This window comes from Arvicola amphibius, chromosome 12 (assembly GCF_903992535.2).
Source record: "Arvicola amphibius chromosome 12, mArvAmp1.2, whole genome shotgun sequence".
NCBI classification, from domain to species: domain Eukaryota; kingdom Metazoa; phylum Chordata; class Mammalia; order Rodentia; family Cricetidae; genus Arvicola; species Arvicola amphibius.
In genome coordinates this window covers 134140759-134156854 of record NC_052058.2, presented here as the reverse complement: position 1 = coordinate 134156854, position 16096 = coordinate 134140759, and the positions used below count along the sequence as shown (strand labels likewise).

At 42.7% G+C, this 16096-nt stretch overlaps 1 protein-coding gene across 1 annotated transcript in view; it reads right to left on the bottom strand.

Annotated features, from left to right (window-relative positions):
* Window positions 1–1994: 1994 nt before the first annotated feature.
* The window catches only part of Gabra5 (gamma-aminobutyric acid type A receptor subunit alpha5), an 86546-nt gene continuing 72444 nt past the window's right edge, over window positions 1995–16096 (bottom strand). The window contains exons 8-9 of the mRNA XM_038313770.1: window positions 13541–13752; window positions 1995–2294 (exon numbers count right to left, since the gene is read on the bottom strand). Coding sequence (XP_038169698.1) covers window positions 1995–2294; window positions 13541–13752 — 512 coding nt within the window. The remainder of the gene's footprint in view (window positions 2295–13540; window positions 13753–16096) is intronic.

Sequence of the window (16096 nt, the reverse complement as noted above, 5' to 3'; positions counted from 1 at the left end):
TTTCCACGGCACATCAGAATGACCTTTCCGTCACCCCATTTTCTGAGATCCTGAGCATCGCGGTGGAAGGAATGGTAGATGAGCTAGCTGCTGAGATGGCTAAGTCAGTAAAGCGTGACGACCTGAACTTGAACTTGAGCCCCAGGTAAAAGCCAGGTGTGATTCTGTGTGGTTGTCACAGGAGCCCTGGGAAGGTGGAGCAAGGAGCATAGCTGGGGCTTGCTGATCAGCCAGTCTAGGGGAAATGAGGACCTCCGGGCTGAGTGAGAGAACTTATCTCAAGAAATAAGGCAAAATGTGACTAAAGAAACCATCTGGCCTTCACGTGAGCACACAAACATGTGTGCATACACGGACACATATGTACTCATGCACACATGTACAAAAAGACATAGAAAGAAGGAGAGTTGAGGTATTCGCTTGGCACCTACCTTGTATAAAGAGGTTTCATCATCAGTTTGATATTCTTGAGGGTTACAACTCCTCGCTTATAATTCTGGAGTTTCAAATCTAGGACAGAGCATGTTCCTTCCAACCTGCTGATATTCCCTCCAACAGAAAGCAAGTGAACCAATTGCCCTGCTTGGCCAGATTATTCATGGACAGCTGAAGGCAGGTGCAGAGCTAGGATCAGCAGTCCCTGGGCCCATAAGAGAGGGTGTATGGCCAGGCCCTAGGAAGAAGGGAACGAAGCCAGAACAAAGCCATCACCTCGCCCATAAGGGAGGAGATACAGACAAGAGCAGCAAAGGAGGGTGTAGAGGCAGGACCAGTGGTCACCATGCCTGTAGGAAACGTGCTGTAAGAAGCACACAGAGATCCGGGGTAGGAAGAGAGATTGGCCATACCTGTCTGTGCTCGCCATATCAAGAAGCATCCTCACGAAGCCTTGCCCTGCACAATTAGGTTTGAAGAATCACCCACTAAGCTTTAATTCGTTGTTGTTTTTTTTTTTCTCCAAGCAAGTTCATATTTAGAATTTTATGCCATTTTTCAGGAAGTCAGTTCATCAAACACTGAGTTTGAAATATAAATGACATATGCCCATAAGATCAGTTCATGTTTAAATTTTTTTTTAATGAACATTTAAGATTCATATACAAAAGCTAACGGAGCGATAATCCAATCATGAAGTATGTACAGGGAAATGAAACGGAAAATAACTCAACTACGGTCTCTCAGCACTAGAGCGGCAGCAGGGGGAGCTGGCGTTTCCAGAGACGACGGACACAAGAGTGCTGAGGCTGAGAAGACCCGAGACCTTGTGGCTTTAAGGTTTTACGTTTCTTTTCTTTCTTAGTCATTATTAGGGTTGTAGAAATAAATTTAGTGCCCTCTAAAATCAAAGTTAACTTTGAATCAGTTCATTTGTTTTCCCCTGGGGGAAATATTTGATCTGCTCATCTAACACCCTATGTGCTTCTCGTTAAATTTGTCTGCATAAATGTTTGCTTATTCTATTTCTTCATGTCACTTCATGCAGTAAGGTTACTAATTTCAGAACAGGAAGTATTAAAGGCAATTAGTACTGGACTGAAATGTCCACAGTTTGCTCTTCATGGACAGTGTGCACCCCGTGATCTTTGCTCTTTGCAGCTGTCAAGTAGCCATCACTGGGGCTCCTTAAAATGTTTTGTCAGCTGGGAAAAACGGTATGAAATGGCATTCGAAGTAGAAAAACGTCATAGACTTGGAACAGTTAAAAATAGACTTATCTTGTTTGTAAACTATTGATGTTAGGGCACTGAGCGTCTGAGTGTCAGTCACTGCCTCCCGTTTTTCTAGAAGGTTGTTTGCCTTATTTATTAAGGGGACATCTTTGAAACATCGGAAGTTACACGTAGAAACATCAAGGCAATATTATTTGTACATATTATTAAACATGCAAAAATCTTCCTGAAAGAGAGTGCCCAGTCAGTCTCTGTGGGCTTGGGCTCTCTGCGGTTCCATTTCTCTGGGAGTATAGTTTCCTAGAAGTTTGGGTCTTCCCTAGCTTATTTTGGAGAAGCGGCCCCTTTTATCACGGGCTCTCTATTCAAATATGTTGCCCAGTAAACTAAGTTAAAAGTGCCAAACAAGATAGGGAAGACAATCCGGGACATCTTGTCAATCTTGCTGATGCTGTTATAGGTCTTTTTGCTCTCAGCCGTCTTCTCTTCAGGTTTGACCGGGGCGGAAGATGCATTCCCGCTCCCTGCGGGCAGCTGGTCCTTTGGGATGTTTGGAGGATGAGTCAACTTCCCAGTGGTAAAAGCATTTGTTGACTTATTTAGTTTGAGTTCGCGTTCTTTTTTCTGCAAAACATGATAGGAAGGTAATGATATGTCACCTGATATGTCACCGTCTAGCTCCTGGTAAAGGTCTCATGGTCTGTCTTCAGCAGAGACAAATGAACTTGAACTCAGCTCTGGAGGAGGGCAGACCTCCAGAGACTCGTAAGCCTAGAGTCTGGGAGTCAGCAGATAGGTGTGGCTAAGTGAGAGTCCTTGTTGGTGTCAGTGTTGGGTGTTTCTCGGGAACCTAGTGTCAAATGAGTTAAGATCTCTCTTGCACCACACGGCAACAATCATGTCTTAAAGTGTGCCAGGGGGAGTGAGTGCTCTGTGTGGCTTGCTGTAAGGAACATTCTAGACTAGAATTAAAAGGAGATTAAAAAGAGATGAAAGATGGTCACTATGGTAAGTAGTCCTTGGGGTAAGGTGTAGCTCAGAAAGGGACCCTGAGAATCATGCATGCAGTTGCTTCCAACAGTGCTTCATCCGTTCAATGTGAAGCAGTGATCCCTCCATTCACTGTGAAGCAGTGCACCCTCCCTTCACTGGGAAGCAGTGCTCCGTCCATCACTGGGAAGCAGTGCTCCGTCCATCACTGGGAAGCAGTGCTCCCTCCGTCACTGGGAAGCAGTGCTCCCTCCGTCACTGGGAAGCAGTGCTCCCTCCGTCACTGGGAAGCAGTGCTCCCTCCGTCACTGGGAAGCAGTGCTCCCTCCGTCACTGGGAAGCAGTGCTCCCTCCGTCACTGGGAAGCAGTGCTCCCTCCGTCACTGGGAAGCAGTGCTCCCTCCGTCACTGGGAAGCAGTGTCCCTCCTAAGAATGTGTCACTAGTTACCTCCTGTTGATGAGCATTTGTGCTGTCTCCTGTTCTGACCATCCTGGACTCAGAAACTTGACAACACCCTTGTTCACGCTGTCCTGATTTTGTGTGTTAAATTACATATGAAATGCTAGATCAGGGAATAAACTTACTGTGGAAAAATCAGAACTGTAGTTACATTCAGAGAGGGGAGGACAGGAGCTGTTTAGAAAGAGATATGGTGAGCTTTCTAGAAGCTGATGGCTTGACAGGGATTTGGGGGACACAGGAATGTGTATCTGTAAGAATTCCACAAAGATATGCTTGATGTTTGTGTACTTCAATGTGGGCATATTTTCCTCGAAGAGAATAAAATCAATAGTAAACCACACCGAACTCAGGTTAATGGTATGAATGGGATCTATTTTGATATGTATAAAAATAAAATGGATGATGGATGAAAGCTATATCAATGAACAGATGATAGTGTGCAGATGATAAATGGATGCGTGGACCCATCGATGGACAGATGATGGATGGATGGATGATAGATGTGTGAATGAGTGGATGGATGAATACATAGATATGATACATGGATTTTATAACATAAATATATTACAAAGCTACCAGCAGAAATGGAAGGAAACATTTTCAACATTGGCCATGCTTGAAAATTTACATTTGAAAATGCTGGTGTAAGTTTTTCATTTCAATTTCATTCCCCAAATAATAATATCAACTCACTAAATGAAGTTTAAGTAAAACATAGCAGTGTAAGTTATGTCAGCCACTGAAGATGTGCAAAGGTAACAGGCAGAGAGCCAAGGGAGTGGGGGTGCAGATGAGAACAGAGGAAAGTCAAGCGCTCAGACAGATACAAGGAGTCCAGGACCATCTAGAGACTCCAGAAAGGCAGAAGGGTTTACCTGAGATTAACACCTTCCAACTCGGAGTTCTGTCACTAAAACACAACATGTTTACAGGGAGGGAAAACCACAAGAAGCAAACAACTCAAAACACCTCCAGGAAGTCCCTGAAGCTGACGAGATTCACAAGGCCTCCCCTCTCCAAGAATATAAATACTGTAAAGATTGCTGAAAGTCCCTGTTCCCCATGTCTATTCCCCAGGCCCACAACACCCCAGCACATTGTTGGCCCTCTGCTGGGACCTATTCCCAGCCCTGTTGAACTTCTGACCTGCAGGAGCAGGACACACCAGCCAGAACTGGTAAGTGACCAGCCTGCCAGAAGAAGTGTATCCTTCCCTGGATTCTGTTCCCTGGGACCCTTCCCAGGCCAATGCCTTCCCAGCTAGTCCCTGACTCTTCTGCTGGACCCTGCTCCAAACCCCAGTGAACTTTTGCCTCTTAGGCACAGGCCACAGCAGCCAGAAAAAGTGAGTGCCCCACCTATGGGTGACACTGACTCCCTCCCTCGATTCACTTTCTCAGGGGCCCTTTCTAAGGCCCACTCCATCTCAGTTCAGCACTTACTTCACTGTTGGTCCCTGCCCCTGTTCTCAACAGACCTCTGCCAATCAGGGGAAGACTGCACCAATGAGAACCAGTAAGAGACCTGCCTGTAGGTGGAACTGCCCACTCCCTAGATTCTGTATTCCAAGACCTTCCTATAAAATAGCCTTTCCAGTTCATCTCTGGTCCCAGAGCTAGACCCTGCCTCCAACCCTACTAGGTTCTCTGCCACTCAGGAACAAGACACACCAGTAGAGTAGAGTAGAGTAGACTTCAGCAGCTCAGGTACAGGCCGCAACAGTCAGAAAAACAGGTGCAGGCCACACCAATCAGAAGAACAGAGACATTCTGCTGCACTTGGACAGAGATTCCCAACTAGACCAGAGGTCAGGCCAGCTGCCAGAAATCCAGGCCACAAAGACTAGAAAACCAAAGAGGAAACAGAAACCAAGGAACAATACACCCATCCAACAAAGACAAACTCAGAACTCGGGGGCTAGAACTAATCATCCCGAATCCAGATGCCTAAATGCCAGTTTAAGAAAATAATCAATAACAATAAGCAATATGGTATCACCAGAGTCCAGCTATCCTACAACAGCAAGACCTAAATATTCCAAGGCAGCTTAAGTACAAGAAAAATGACCTTAAAAACAACTTTATTAAGATAATAGAGGTCCTTAAAAAGGTAATGAAAAATTCCCTTAAAGAAATTGAAGAAAAGGCAACAAAAATCATATGAAATCAATAAATCTCTTTTAAAAATGTAAATAACATCATTAAGAAACAAAAGAGGAGAAGGAAACTACTCATGATAGGAAACTAGAAGCAATAAAGAAAGAACAAATAGAAGGAATGCAGGAAATGGGCAAGCAAACTGGAACTACAGACACAAGCATATTCAATGGAATACAGTAGCTGGAAGAAAGAATCTCAGGCATTGAAGATACAACAGAAGAAACAGATTCATTGGTCCAAAAAATGTTAAATTGCTAAAATTCCTAACACAGAACGTCAGGGAAATCTGGGACACCATGAAAAGACCAAACCTAAGGATAATAGGAATAGAAGAAGGACTCTCAGCTCAAAAACCCAGAAAATATATTTAACAAAATCATAGAAGAACGTTTCCCTAACCTAAATAAGGGCATGCCCATAGAGGTAAAAGAAGGTTACAGAAACAGATTGGATCAGAAAAGAGAGTCCCCACATGACATAATAATCAAAACACTAAACACAGAGAACAAAGAGAATATTAAAAACTGCAAGGGAAAAACTTCAAGTAGCATATAAAGGCAGACCTTATAAGAGTAACACTAACTTCTCAATGGAGACTCTAAAAGTTAGAAGGGCCTGAACAGATGTTTTGATTCTAAGAGGCCACAGATGCTAGCCCAGACTAATATACCCAACAAAACAAACTTCCAGTCACCATAGATGGAAAAAACACAATATTTCATGACCATATCAAATTTAAACAATATATATCCACAAATATAGTCCTACATAAGGGACTAGAAGGAAAAGTACAATCAAAAGACGTTAACTATACACACACAAATGTAGACAATAGATAATCACACATCAGCAAAATCCAAGAAAGGGAAACACACCACACACACACAAACACACACCACACACACACACACATACACAACCACTACCAGGAACAACTTAATAACAGGAATTAACAATCAATGGTTATTAATATTTGTCAATATTAATATACTCAATTTACCAATAAAACGACAAAGGCTAAAAGAATGCATATGAAAACAGGATCCATCCTTTTGCGGCATATAAAAAACACACCTCAACATCAAAGAGTAAAGGGTCGGACAAAATTTTCCAATCAAATGAACCTAACTAGCAAGCTGGTTTAGCTATTCTAATATCTAACAAAATAGGCTTCAAACCAAAATTAATAAAAAGAGATTGTGGTGATTTGAAAAACAATGGCCTCCAAAGGGAAGTTACACTATTAGGAGGTGTGGCCTTGTTGAAATAGGTGTAACCTTGCTGGAGGAAGTTTGTCACTGTAGAGGCAGGTTTTGAGGTCTCTTTTGCTGAAGATTCATTGATTGTGGCACTCAGTCTACTTCCTGTTGCCTATATATCAATGTGTCGCTACTCCTTCTCCAGCACCATGCCTACCTGCATGCTACCATGTTCCCCAACATGATGATAATGTACTAAACCTCTGAAACTGTAAGCTTCCCCCTCAGTTAAATGTTTTCCTTTATAAGAGTTGCTGTGGTCACAGTGTCTCTTCACAGCAATAGAAACCCTAACTAAGACATAGATGCAGAATGATATTTCACACACATTAAAGGAAAAATCCACCAGGATGACATCTCAATTCTGAACCTCTATGACCCAAATACAAGGGTACTCATATTTGTAAAATAAACATTACTAAAAATTAAATCACACATCATACATTAATAGTAGGAGATTTCAACACTGCACTCTCACCAATGGACAGGTCTTCCAGACAGAAACTAAACAGATAAATAACAGAACTAACAGATATTATGATTCAACTGGACCTAACAGATTTCTATAGGCTATTTCACCCAAACACAAATGAATATACCTTCTCAGCACCTCATGGAACCTTCTTCAAAGCTGATCATATACTTGGCTGCAAAGCAAGTCTCAAAAGGTCACCAAAAAGAAACATTTTTAACACTGATTATGTTTGAAAATATGCATAATAAGATGCTGGCGTAAGTTCTTCATTTCAATTTCATTATCAAAATAATATCATCTCATTAAACCAAGTTTAAGTAAAACATAGCATTGTAAGTTATAAAGACTACGTCAGCCACTAAGGATGTGGAAAGATAACAGGTAGAGAGCAAAGAGAGTGGGGGTGCAGATGAGAATAGAGGAAAATCAAGCACTAAGCCAGATGCTCAGACCACCATGGATTCAAGTTGGATTTCAGCAATAAAAATAATAGAGAACTGAACAACTCTCTACTGAATTATCACTGAGTCAAGGAGCAAATAAGAAAGAAGCTAAAGGCTTCCTAGAATTCAACGGAAATAAATGCACAAAGTGCTCATACTTATGGAACACATGAAAATGGTGCCAAGATGAAAGTTCATAGCACTAAGTGCCTGCGGGAAGAAAGTAGGGAATTCTCAGACAACAGACTTAATAGCACATCTGAAAGCTCTAGAATAAAGAGAAGCAGACACATCCAAGAGAGGTAGAAGGAGTGAAACAATCAAACTCGGTGCTGAAATATATAAAGTAGAAAGAAAGAAAACAATACAAAGAATCGATGAAACAAAGAGTCGGTTCTTTGAGAAAATCAGAGAGACAGACAACCCTTAGCCAAACTAACCAAAAGGTAGAGAGAAAAATATCCAAATTAACAAAATCAGAAATGAAAAGGGGTATATAACAAAAGGCACTGAGGAAATCCAAAGTATCATTAGGTCATAATGTCAAAAACCTTTACTCCACAACATTGAAAAATCTAAAAGAGATGATCATTAAAAGCCTTCTCTCTGACCAAAAAAAAATAAGTCCAGGGCCAGATAGTTTAAATGTAGAATTCTACCAGTCCTTTAAAGAAGAGCCAATACCAATACTCAAATTTTTTCACAAAGTAGAAACAGAAGGAACAGCGCCTAATTCATTTATGAGGCCACAGTCACCCTGATAGCCAAACCACAAAAAAAGACTCAACAAAGAAAGAAAATTATAGATCAAGTACTCTCATGAACATCGATGCGAAAATATTCAATAAAATACTTGCAAACTGTCTTGGGGTTTCTATTTCTGTGAGAAGACACCCTGACTATGGCAACTCTTATAATGATTATAATTGTAATTTGGGTGGCTCGCTTAGAGTTTCAGAGGTTCGGTCCATTATCATCATGACAGGGAGCATGGCTGTGTGCAAGCAGTCATGGTACCAGAGTAGTGGCTAAGAGTCCTATGTCTTGCAGGTAACAGGAATTCAACTGAGACACTCAGTGGTATCCTGAGCATAGGAAACCTCAAAGCCGGCCTCCACAGTGACACACTTCCTTCAGCAAGGCCACACCTACTCCAACAAAGCCACACTTCCCAATAGTGCCACTCTCTTTGGGGGTCATTTTCTTTCAAACTATCACACAAACCACATCCAAGAACACATCAAAAATATCATACACAATGATCAAATGAGTTTCATCCCAGAGATGCAAAGATGGTTCACCTTACAAAACTCTATCAATGTAATCCACCATACAAACAAACTGAAAAGAAAAAGAAAACCCCACATGATCATCTCACTGATGTTGAAAAAGTCTTTGACAAAATCCAGAACCCCTTCATGACAAAGGTCTTGGAAAGATCAGGGATACAAGGAACATACCTAAACATAATAAAGTCAATATGTATCAAGTCATATTGCCAACATCAAATTAAACTGAGAGAAGCTCTACGAATGTCAGGGACAAAAAAAGCTGTTCGCTCTCTATATATTCAATAAAGTACTTGAAGTTTTAGCTAGAGGTCAAGGGGATACAAATTAGAAAGGAAGTAGCCAAAGTATTGCTATTTGCATTTGATATGATAATATATATGACCCCCAAAATTCTACCAGGGAACTCCTACAGTGATAAATACCTTCAGTGAAGTGGGTCGATACAAAATGAACTAAAAAACATTCTTTATCCCCCCTTTATATAAATTATCAAGAGACCTAGAAAAGAAATCAGGAAAACATCATCCTTCACAATAACCACAAATAATATGAAATATCTTGGTGTATCTCTAACAAAGCAAGTGAAAGAACTGTATGACAATAACTTCAAAGTCTCTGAAGGAAGAAATTGGAGGAGATATTAAAAGATGGAATAATCTCTCATGCTCAGGGATCAGTAGGATTAACATAGTAAAAATGGCCATCTTACAAAGAGCAATTTACAGATTCAATGCAATCCTTATTATATTTCCATCACAATACTTTCCAGACCTTCAAAGATGAATACTCAGCTTCATATGGAGAAAAAAAAAACAAGGATAGCTAAAACAATCCCTCACAGTAAAAGAACTTCTGGGGTTATCACCATGCCTGATTTCAATCTATGCTATGGAGCAATACTAATACAAATTACATGGTATTGGCATAAGAACTGACAGGTTGAGCAAAGGAATCAAACTGATTAACAAGTGTAAATCCACACTCCTATGGATACCTAATTTCTTAACAAAGAAGCCTAAACTACACAATGAAGAAAAGAAAAGAGCTTCAACAAATGATGCCAGTCTAACTGGATGTCTGTAGGTAGAACAGTAAAAACTGATTCACCCTGCACAAAATTCAAGTCCAAGTAGATCGAAGACCTGAACATAATACCAGATACACTGAACCTGACAGTAGAGAAAGTAGGAACAGCCTTGAGTTCATTGGCACAAGAGAAAACCTCATGAACAGAATACCAATCATGTAGGCACTAAGACCAACAATTAATAAATGGGACCTCATGAACTAAAAAGCTTCTGTAAGGCAAAGGACACTATCAGTAGGACAAAAGGGCTGACTACAGAATGGGGAAAGAGTTTCACCAACCCTACATCTGACAGGTCTAATATCAAAAACATATAAAAAAATTCAAGAACCTAGATATCAACAAATGAAATAATTCAACTAACAAATGGGTTATAGAACTAATCAGAAAATTCTCAACAGAAGAATCTCAAATGGCCAAGAAACACTTAAAGAAATATTCAACATTCTTAACCATCAGGGAAATGCAAATCAAAACAACTCTTGAGATTCCATCTTACACCAGTCAGTATGGGTAAGATTAATACCCAAGGGATAGTTTATGCTGGAGATCATGGCAACACTCCTCCTTTGTTAGTGGGAATACAAACTTGCCCAGTCATTTTGGAAATTAATATGGTGGTTTCTCAGAGAGTTAAGAATTGGTCTACCTCTAGTACCAGCTATGCTAATTCTGGGCATAGACCCAAAGGATTCTCCACCATATGATAAGGGCACTTGCACAACTAAACTATGTTCATAACAGCCTTATTCCTAATAGCCAGAAACTGAAAACAGAGACTGAACTGACAACCAGGGAGCCTGCATGGAATTACCCTAGGGCCTCTGCATATACATTACAGTTGTGCAATGTGGTCTTCTTGTGAGACTCCTAACAATGAGAGAGGGGGATGTCTCTGACTCTGTGGCCTGCTTTTGGGACCCTTTCCTCCTACCATACTGCCTCATTCAGCCTAGTCTCACTGCAACTTGTTATAGCATGGCTGGTTGATATCCATAGGATATGGGTTGTCTCTAAAGAGAAACAGTAAAGGAGGCGTGGTTGGTTGGTGGCGGGGGAGACTGGGAACGGGGAAGGGAAGGGAAACTTCAGTTGGGATATAAAAACAAACAAATAAAATTAAAAAAAAATGTTTACCAAGAGTCACCATCAGTCAAGACAAGCTGCCTAGTAAAGGCTCAAACCATATGGACAACCTACAAGCAGCAGACACCAGCCAGGCTGCTTGGAAGACTCCAGCCAGCTAAAGCAACTGGAGTGGACACTTCCCAAGCTGTTGAGCTGTCTGCATGCTTTGCAGTGTGCTCTAACTTTCCAGCTTTCATAAGCTGTCACCCATGGACTTTGACAGTTCAGCTGCCTCTGAGCCAGCTGTGTTCCTGAAAGTCACTCCCCACTCATATTCCTTTACCCCAGGATACTTCCTTGACTCACTGTGTTGGACTTCAGAGCTATGTGCACTTTGGTCTGTGATCAATTCCCTCTCTGTAGTGGGTGATGCTTTTTCAGGTCTCCCCAGGAAAAAATGTCACTCAATGCCCATACATCAGCCAATGAGGCAGAAGCATCAGTTCCCTGCCATGTCCCCTGACTTGCTTCAGGCTTCACTATGGGCCATTTGAGGCTCTGCTAAAGCCTGTACACAGAGCATCTTCACAGAGTACAAGCATCACCATCTTCTGCCTCATCTCACCTCTTCCTCCTTTCTTGGGCATAGGAAACAGTGGAGAACATAGCCCTTTTTTTGACAGTGTTCTCTACTTCTCGTGATAATCACCTCATGGGAACACCACGAGGGTGCTCATTCTTACTCAGTCCCTGGGTCACAGAGTGTGCCGACCTGCCCAATGGCATGATATCTCCACACAAAGAGCCTTCCCGTCACTGGCAAACAACTCATGAACTTGAAGTCCCATAAGGCTGACCAATGCATGTGTGTCAGATTAGCCACCCCATGTTGCCTTCACTTGCCCCATCCGGGCCCTCACACAGACCTACAGATGAGAAGTCACAGGGAACCTGGACTGGTTGTGTTAGCACTGGACCCAACAGCATACTAGGTCTTGCTATCAGCCCAAGACCTCACAGGCCACCTGGACTCATGAGGGTCTTACCCTTTGATTGTACAATGGCATCTCAAGAGTGTTTCCACTCAGATTTGACCAACTCCACTCCATCACCATGTGGCTCTTAAAAAGTTCAGGAAGCCAGCAAGCCTTTAATTTAGTAACATGAGGTAACTTGGTTAGACCTAGCTTTCCACGTTATTCATGTTTCTTCCCAACAGACAGCCTACTTGATACCTTGGCTACTCTTTATAAGTCTCAAAGTCTGAGGATGCCCTGTCTCTACAAATGGTTCCCAGCTCCCTACAATCAGCCACAATAGCTAAGCCATTTGTGTCTTCCCAGACCCTGAAAACAAACCCAAAGAGGCACTGTGAAAAAGAGCAGGCATGGCAGCAAGTGAGATATCAAGTGTGGCACTCATACATCAAGGGAGCTTGGATGAAAAAGCTCAATGTTTGGTTAGCATATTTCTGAGAACTTCCACTTAGGAACGGTGGTACACCTCCAAGTGAGGCTTCTCTTGTCAGCATCTCCCTCCTGTCTCCCAGTTCCTGCATCCCTGTCCTCTTACACAACCACAGCCAAGTGGAATTTGAGGTATGGCTCACAATAGCACAGGGCATGGGGGAATGGAATATTGTACTCGGAAAAGAGGAGAGTTCATGGTAAAGTCAGAACCTATGGACTTCTATTTTCAGGAGAAGAAATATAGTATCCAATCCTAGTCAACAATCCCAGACAAGCAAGAACTGAAGGTGGGGTAGAACCAGATGATTTCTGGGGAATGGAAGTATCCAGGTTTACAAGCTGGTATGGGTCAGGACTTCTAATTCTATTCATGCATAATCCTGTCTTAATTCCTTTCAGGATCATTTCCCAGAAGAAAGGTTAAGATTTCCTTTCAAAATTCCCATGAAGAAACTGTCTCCCCCTCCCCTCCCCACCCTTCTCTCAGTACAAAGAACTTGCTTTGATATCAGATGTGTGCATGGTCTGGTTAGCAGGTTATCATTGGTGGTTTGATTTTCTGTGCACATACGTTTTCTCACCCCCACCCCTGCCACACACAGGAAGCAATCCAGCTGGGGACCTTATGCTACTTTTCCTTCTCAACTGTTCTTTGGATTTGGGCAAAGTCATGTGTGAAGACCGTTTGACTGTGGGACACTTCACACCACTGCCTGCCTGAGTGGGCCATTTCCTTGAAGCGCTGGGTCTTTTGGCTGATGGACAACTTTGATTAAGCTCTCCCTCCTTTCCAAGATGGGATGGCTGCCTCACAGAGGATGTAGTACACAGCCCAGTGACTAAAGACCATATGACCTGAGACTCACACCCTGACACGTCATCCCTAGAGAGACAGGACTGTTTGTACAAAAATAAGCAGTTTGAATATAAGAAGTAAGTTGGAGTCATTCACTGAACACCAGACATTTGGCTTGAATGAAATTGATTGCAAATAAATTAGACCATCTGTAAGAACCTGTAAAAGCCTTGAAGCTGAGTGGAAAGATCATTCTGCAGGGAGAGCTGGGAAAGGAAATCCCTTGTTGGTCATTTGGACCCCAAATTAGGCCCACTTCCTTTATCAATGGAACCCGAAAAAAGGAAGGTTTATAAGGCATTTGTTACCTTGATTTTGGCTGCTTCCAGGGCCTTCTTGCCATCCCAGGCCCATCCTCTCTTGGTAAAGTAGTTGACTGTGGCAAATTCAATCAGAGCAGAGAAGACAAATGCATAGCAGACAGCAATGAACCAGTCCATGGCTGTGGCATAGGCCACCTTGGGCAGCGAGTTCCGGGCACTGATGCTGAGTGTCGTCATGGTCAGCACTGTGGTCACTCCTGCTCAGAGTGGGACATGGGGAGAGGGCAGAAGACAACATGGGAACAGAGACCAGTGGTTTTTCCTGGAACTCCCTCCCTGAACACGACAGAACACAAGACCTCTTTCCTTAGCCTCAGCTGACTCCTTTCCCCCTGAATGCACCCGTGTGTATCGCATTTTCTGCAGTGAAAACATTACTTTACTAATTGCTCCCTTACTTTAAGTTAAGCAAAGCTGGCTAGAAACAAGTCAAGCGAAGGGCAGGCATTCCTAACTAAGATTAAGTCTCCATGTATTTATTCGAGAGTTGGGTGGTGGGCCCACAAAGAGAAAAAAAATCAACTAAAAGAGACTCCTTCAAGTCTCAGTATGAACCAACCCTGCCAGCATCTTGACCTTGGGGTCCTAACATCCTGAACCCAGAGACAACAGAGCTATGTTTCTAAACCAGCCAGTGCTAGAACTTTCTACAGATGTCACATGGAACTATGACTACAAAGGAACTCAACAGAGCCAATGGTGGGCCAGCAAGTTGGAGAGCTGCAATGCACAGGACATGGAAGCTATATGAATTAATGCCTGGGGAGGCATCCTGATTTGACACCTTGATTTTTTCTTAGCAACTCAGCTAATGGCTTATGCTGAGGAGCCAGTTCAGGGCAGAGGCTCAAACAGACCTCTTCTTGGGCTGCTTAATGTTTGAATATGTGCTAGGAATCTCTAAGAGGAAGTAAATGGACTATTACAAGTAGGTTTGTTCACACTTTCCCTGGTCTCAGTAAGACATGTCCACTAAAGAGTTTATTAAGCTCATCAACTTAGTGAGTCAGTGCCTCCCGGACATGAGCCAATCTCTACATGTTGATTACATTTTCTAAGTTAAGCTGTGGTAAGGCAGGTGACAGCCAGGAGTGGAGTGATGAGCAGGGCCCTTGGTCTTCTCATATACCATCAGGATAAGGTGCATGCAAACACCTTCCTACTGTGGAAGCAAAACTCTAGATGTAGGAGCTAGTGTGGGAACTGTAGGAGCCTCTGTTGTCACAGCAAACCTGCAAAATTGCCTGTCCTATGCCTTCTTAAATGGGAGGCTTAGACAAGTCTCAGTACAAAGGCCCCTAGTGTTAAAGGTTAGGTCCCTAACCCCAGGTGGTAGAGCGTAGCATAAAGTCTTCCAGTCATGGGGCGGGTCACGACCTAAAAAGGGATAATAGGGTCCAGCTTCTGTTTCTCTCTGTCTCTTTGTCTTTCAGCTTCTCTATGTCTGTTGCAGTTTGAATGCAACTGGCCCCCTGAGCTCATAGGGAGTGGCACTATTAGGAGGTGTAAGTGTGGCATTGTTGGAGTAGGTGTGTCCCTGTAGGGGTGGGTTTTGAGGTCTCCTATATACAAGCCGTGCCCAGTGCCTCAGACCACTTCCTGTTGCCTGCAAGATGTTGGACTCTCAGTTCCTTCTCCAGCACCATGTCTGCTTGTATGCTGCCACGTCTCATCCCACCATGATGATAATGGACTGAACCTGTGAACTGTCAGTAAGCCATCCAATGAAATGTTCCCTCTAGAAGAACTGCTGTGGTCCTGATGTCTCTACACCGCAGTCCAAACCCTAAGACAATGTCTGTACCTTTGACTCTGTCTCTGACTCTTCATTGTCTCTGCCTCTGCCTCTCACTGTCTCTGTCTCTATCTTTGTCTATCTCTCTGTTTCCACAACACACACACACACACACACACCATGAGGTGAAGATGTTTGCCATGATGTGTTTCCTTGCCACAGGACCAGAATCAACAGAGACAATGACCATGGACTAAAATCACTAAAACTCTGAGCCAAAAGAACTCTTTCTTCTTTTAAGGTTAGTAAAGAGTTACTTGAGTGATTAGCAATTTTTTAAGATTAGCAACTATGCTACAATAACAGAGAGCTGACCAGTGCAGTGAGCTTCAAGGTGAGAGAGTACAACCATCCACTATGGCAAAGAATCTCCTATGAGAGATCCTGCTGCATCTAATATCTGAGGGACACATAATGACGGTTTTCTAGATTGTTCTTCAGGAGTATCATTCTTCCATAGCTATTTCCTCTGAATTGAAACATTTATATCCGGGAGGCCCATAAGTCTCAGGAATTTGCCTCAGATTACAAGTCTCAGGAATCTTAAAGGTTATGAGGCCCTTCCTCCAGGTTATATAAGCAGAGAACAACTGCCAGGAAGAGGGGGCTCATGACAGACCTGGCTGCATGCTGACAGGGGATCAGCTCTCATATGTCATCAGCTTGCTTCTGTACGGAAACTCGCAGCTATGAACCTGTAAGTTACCCCGATGAGATCAACTCACTGGCTCACCAAGATAGCTTTG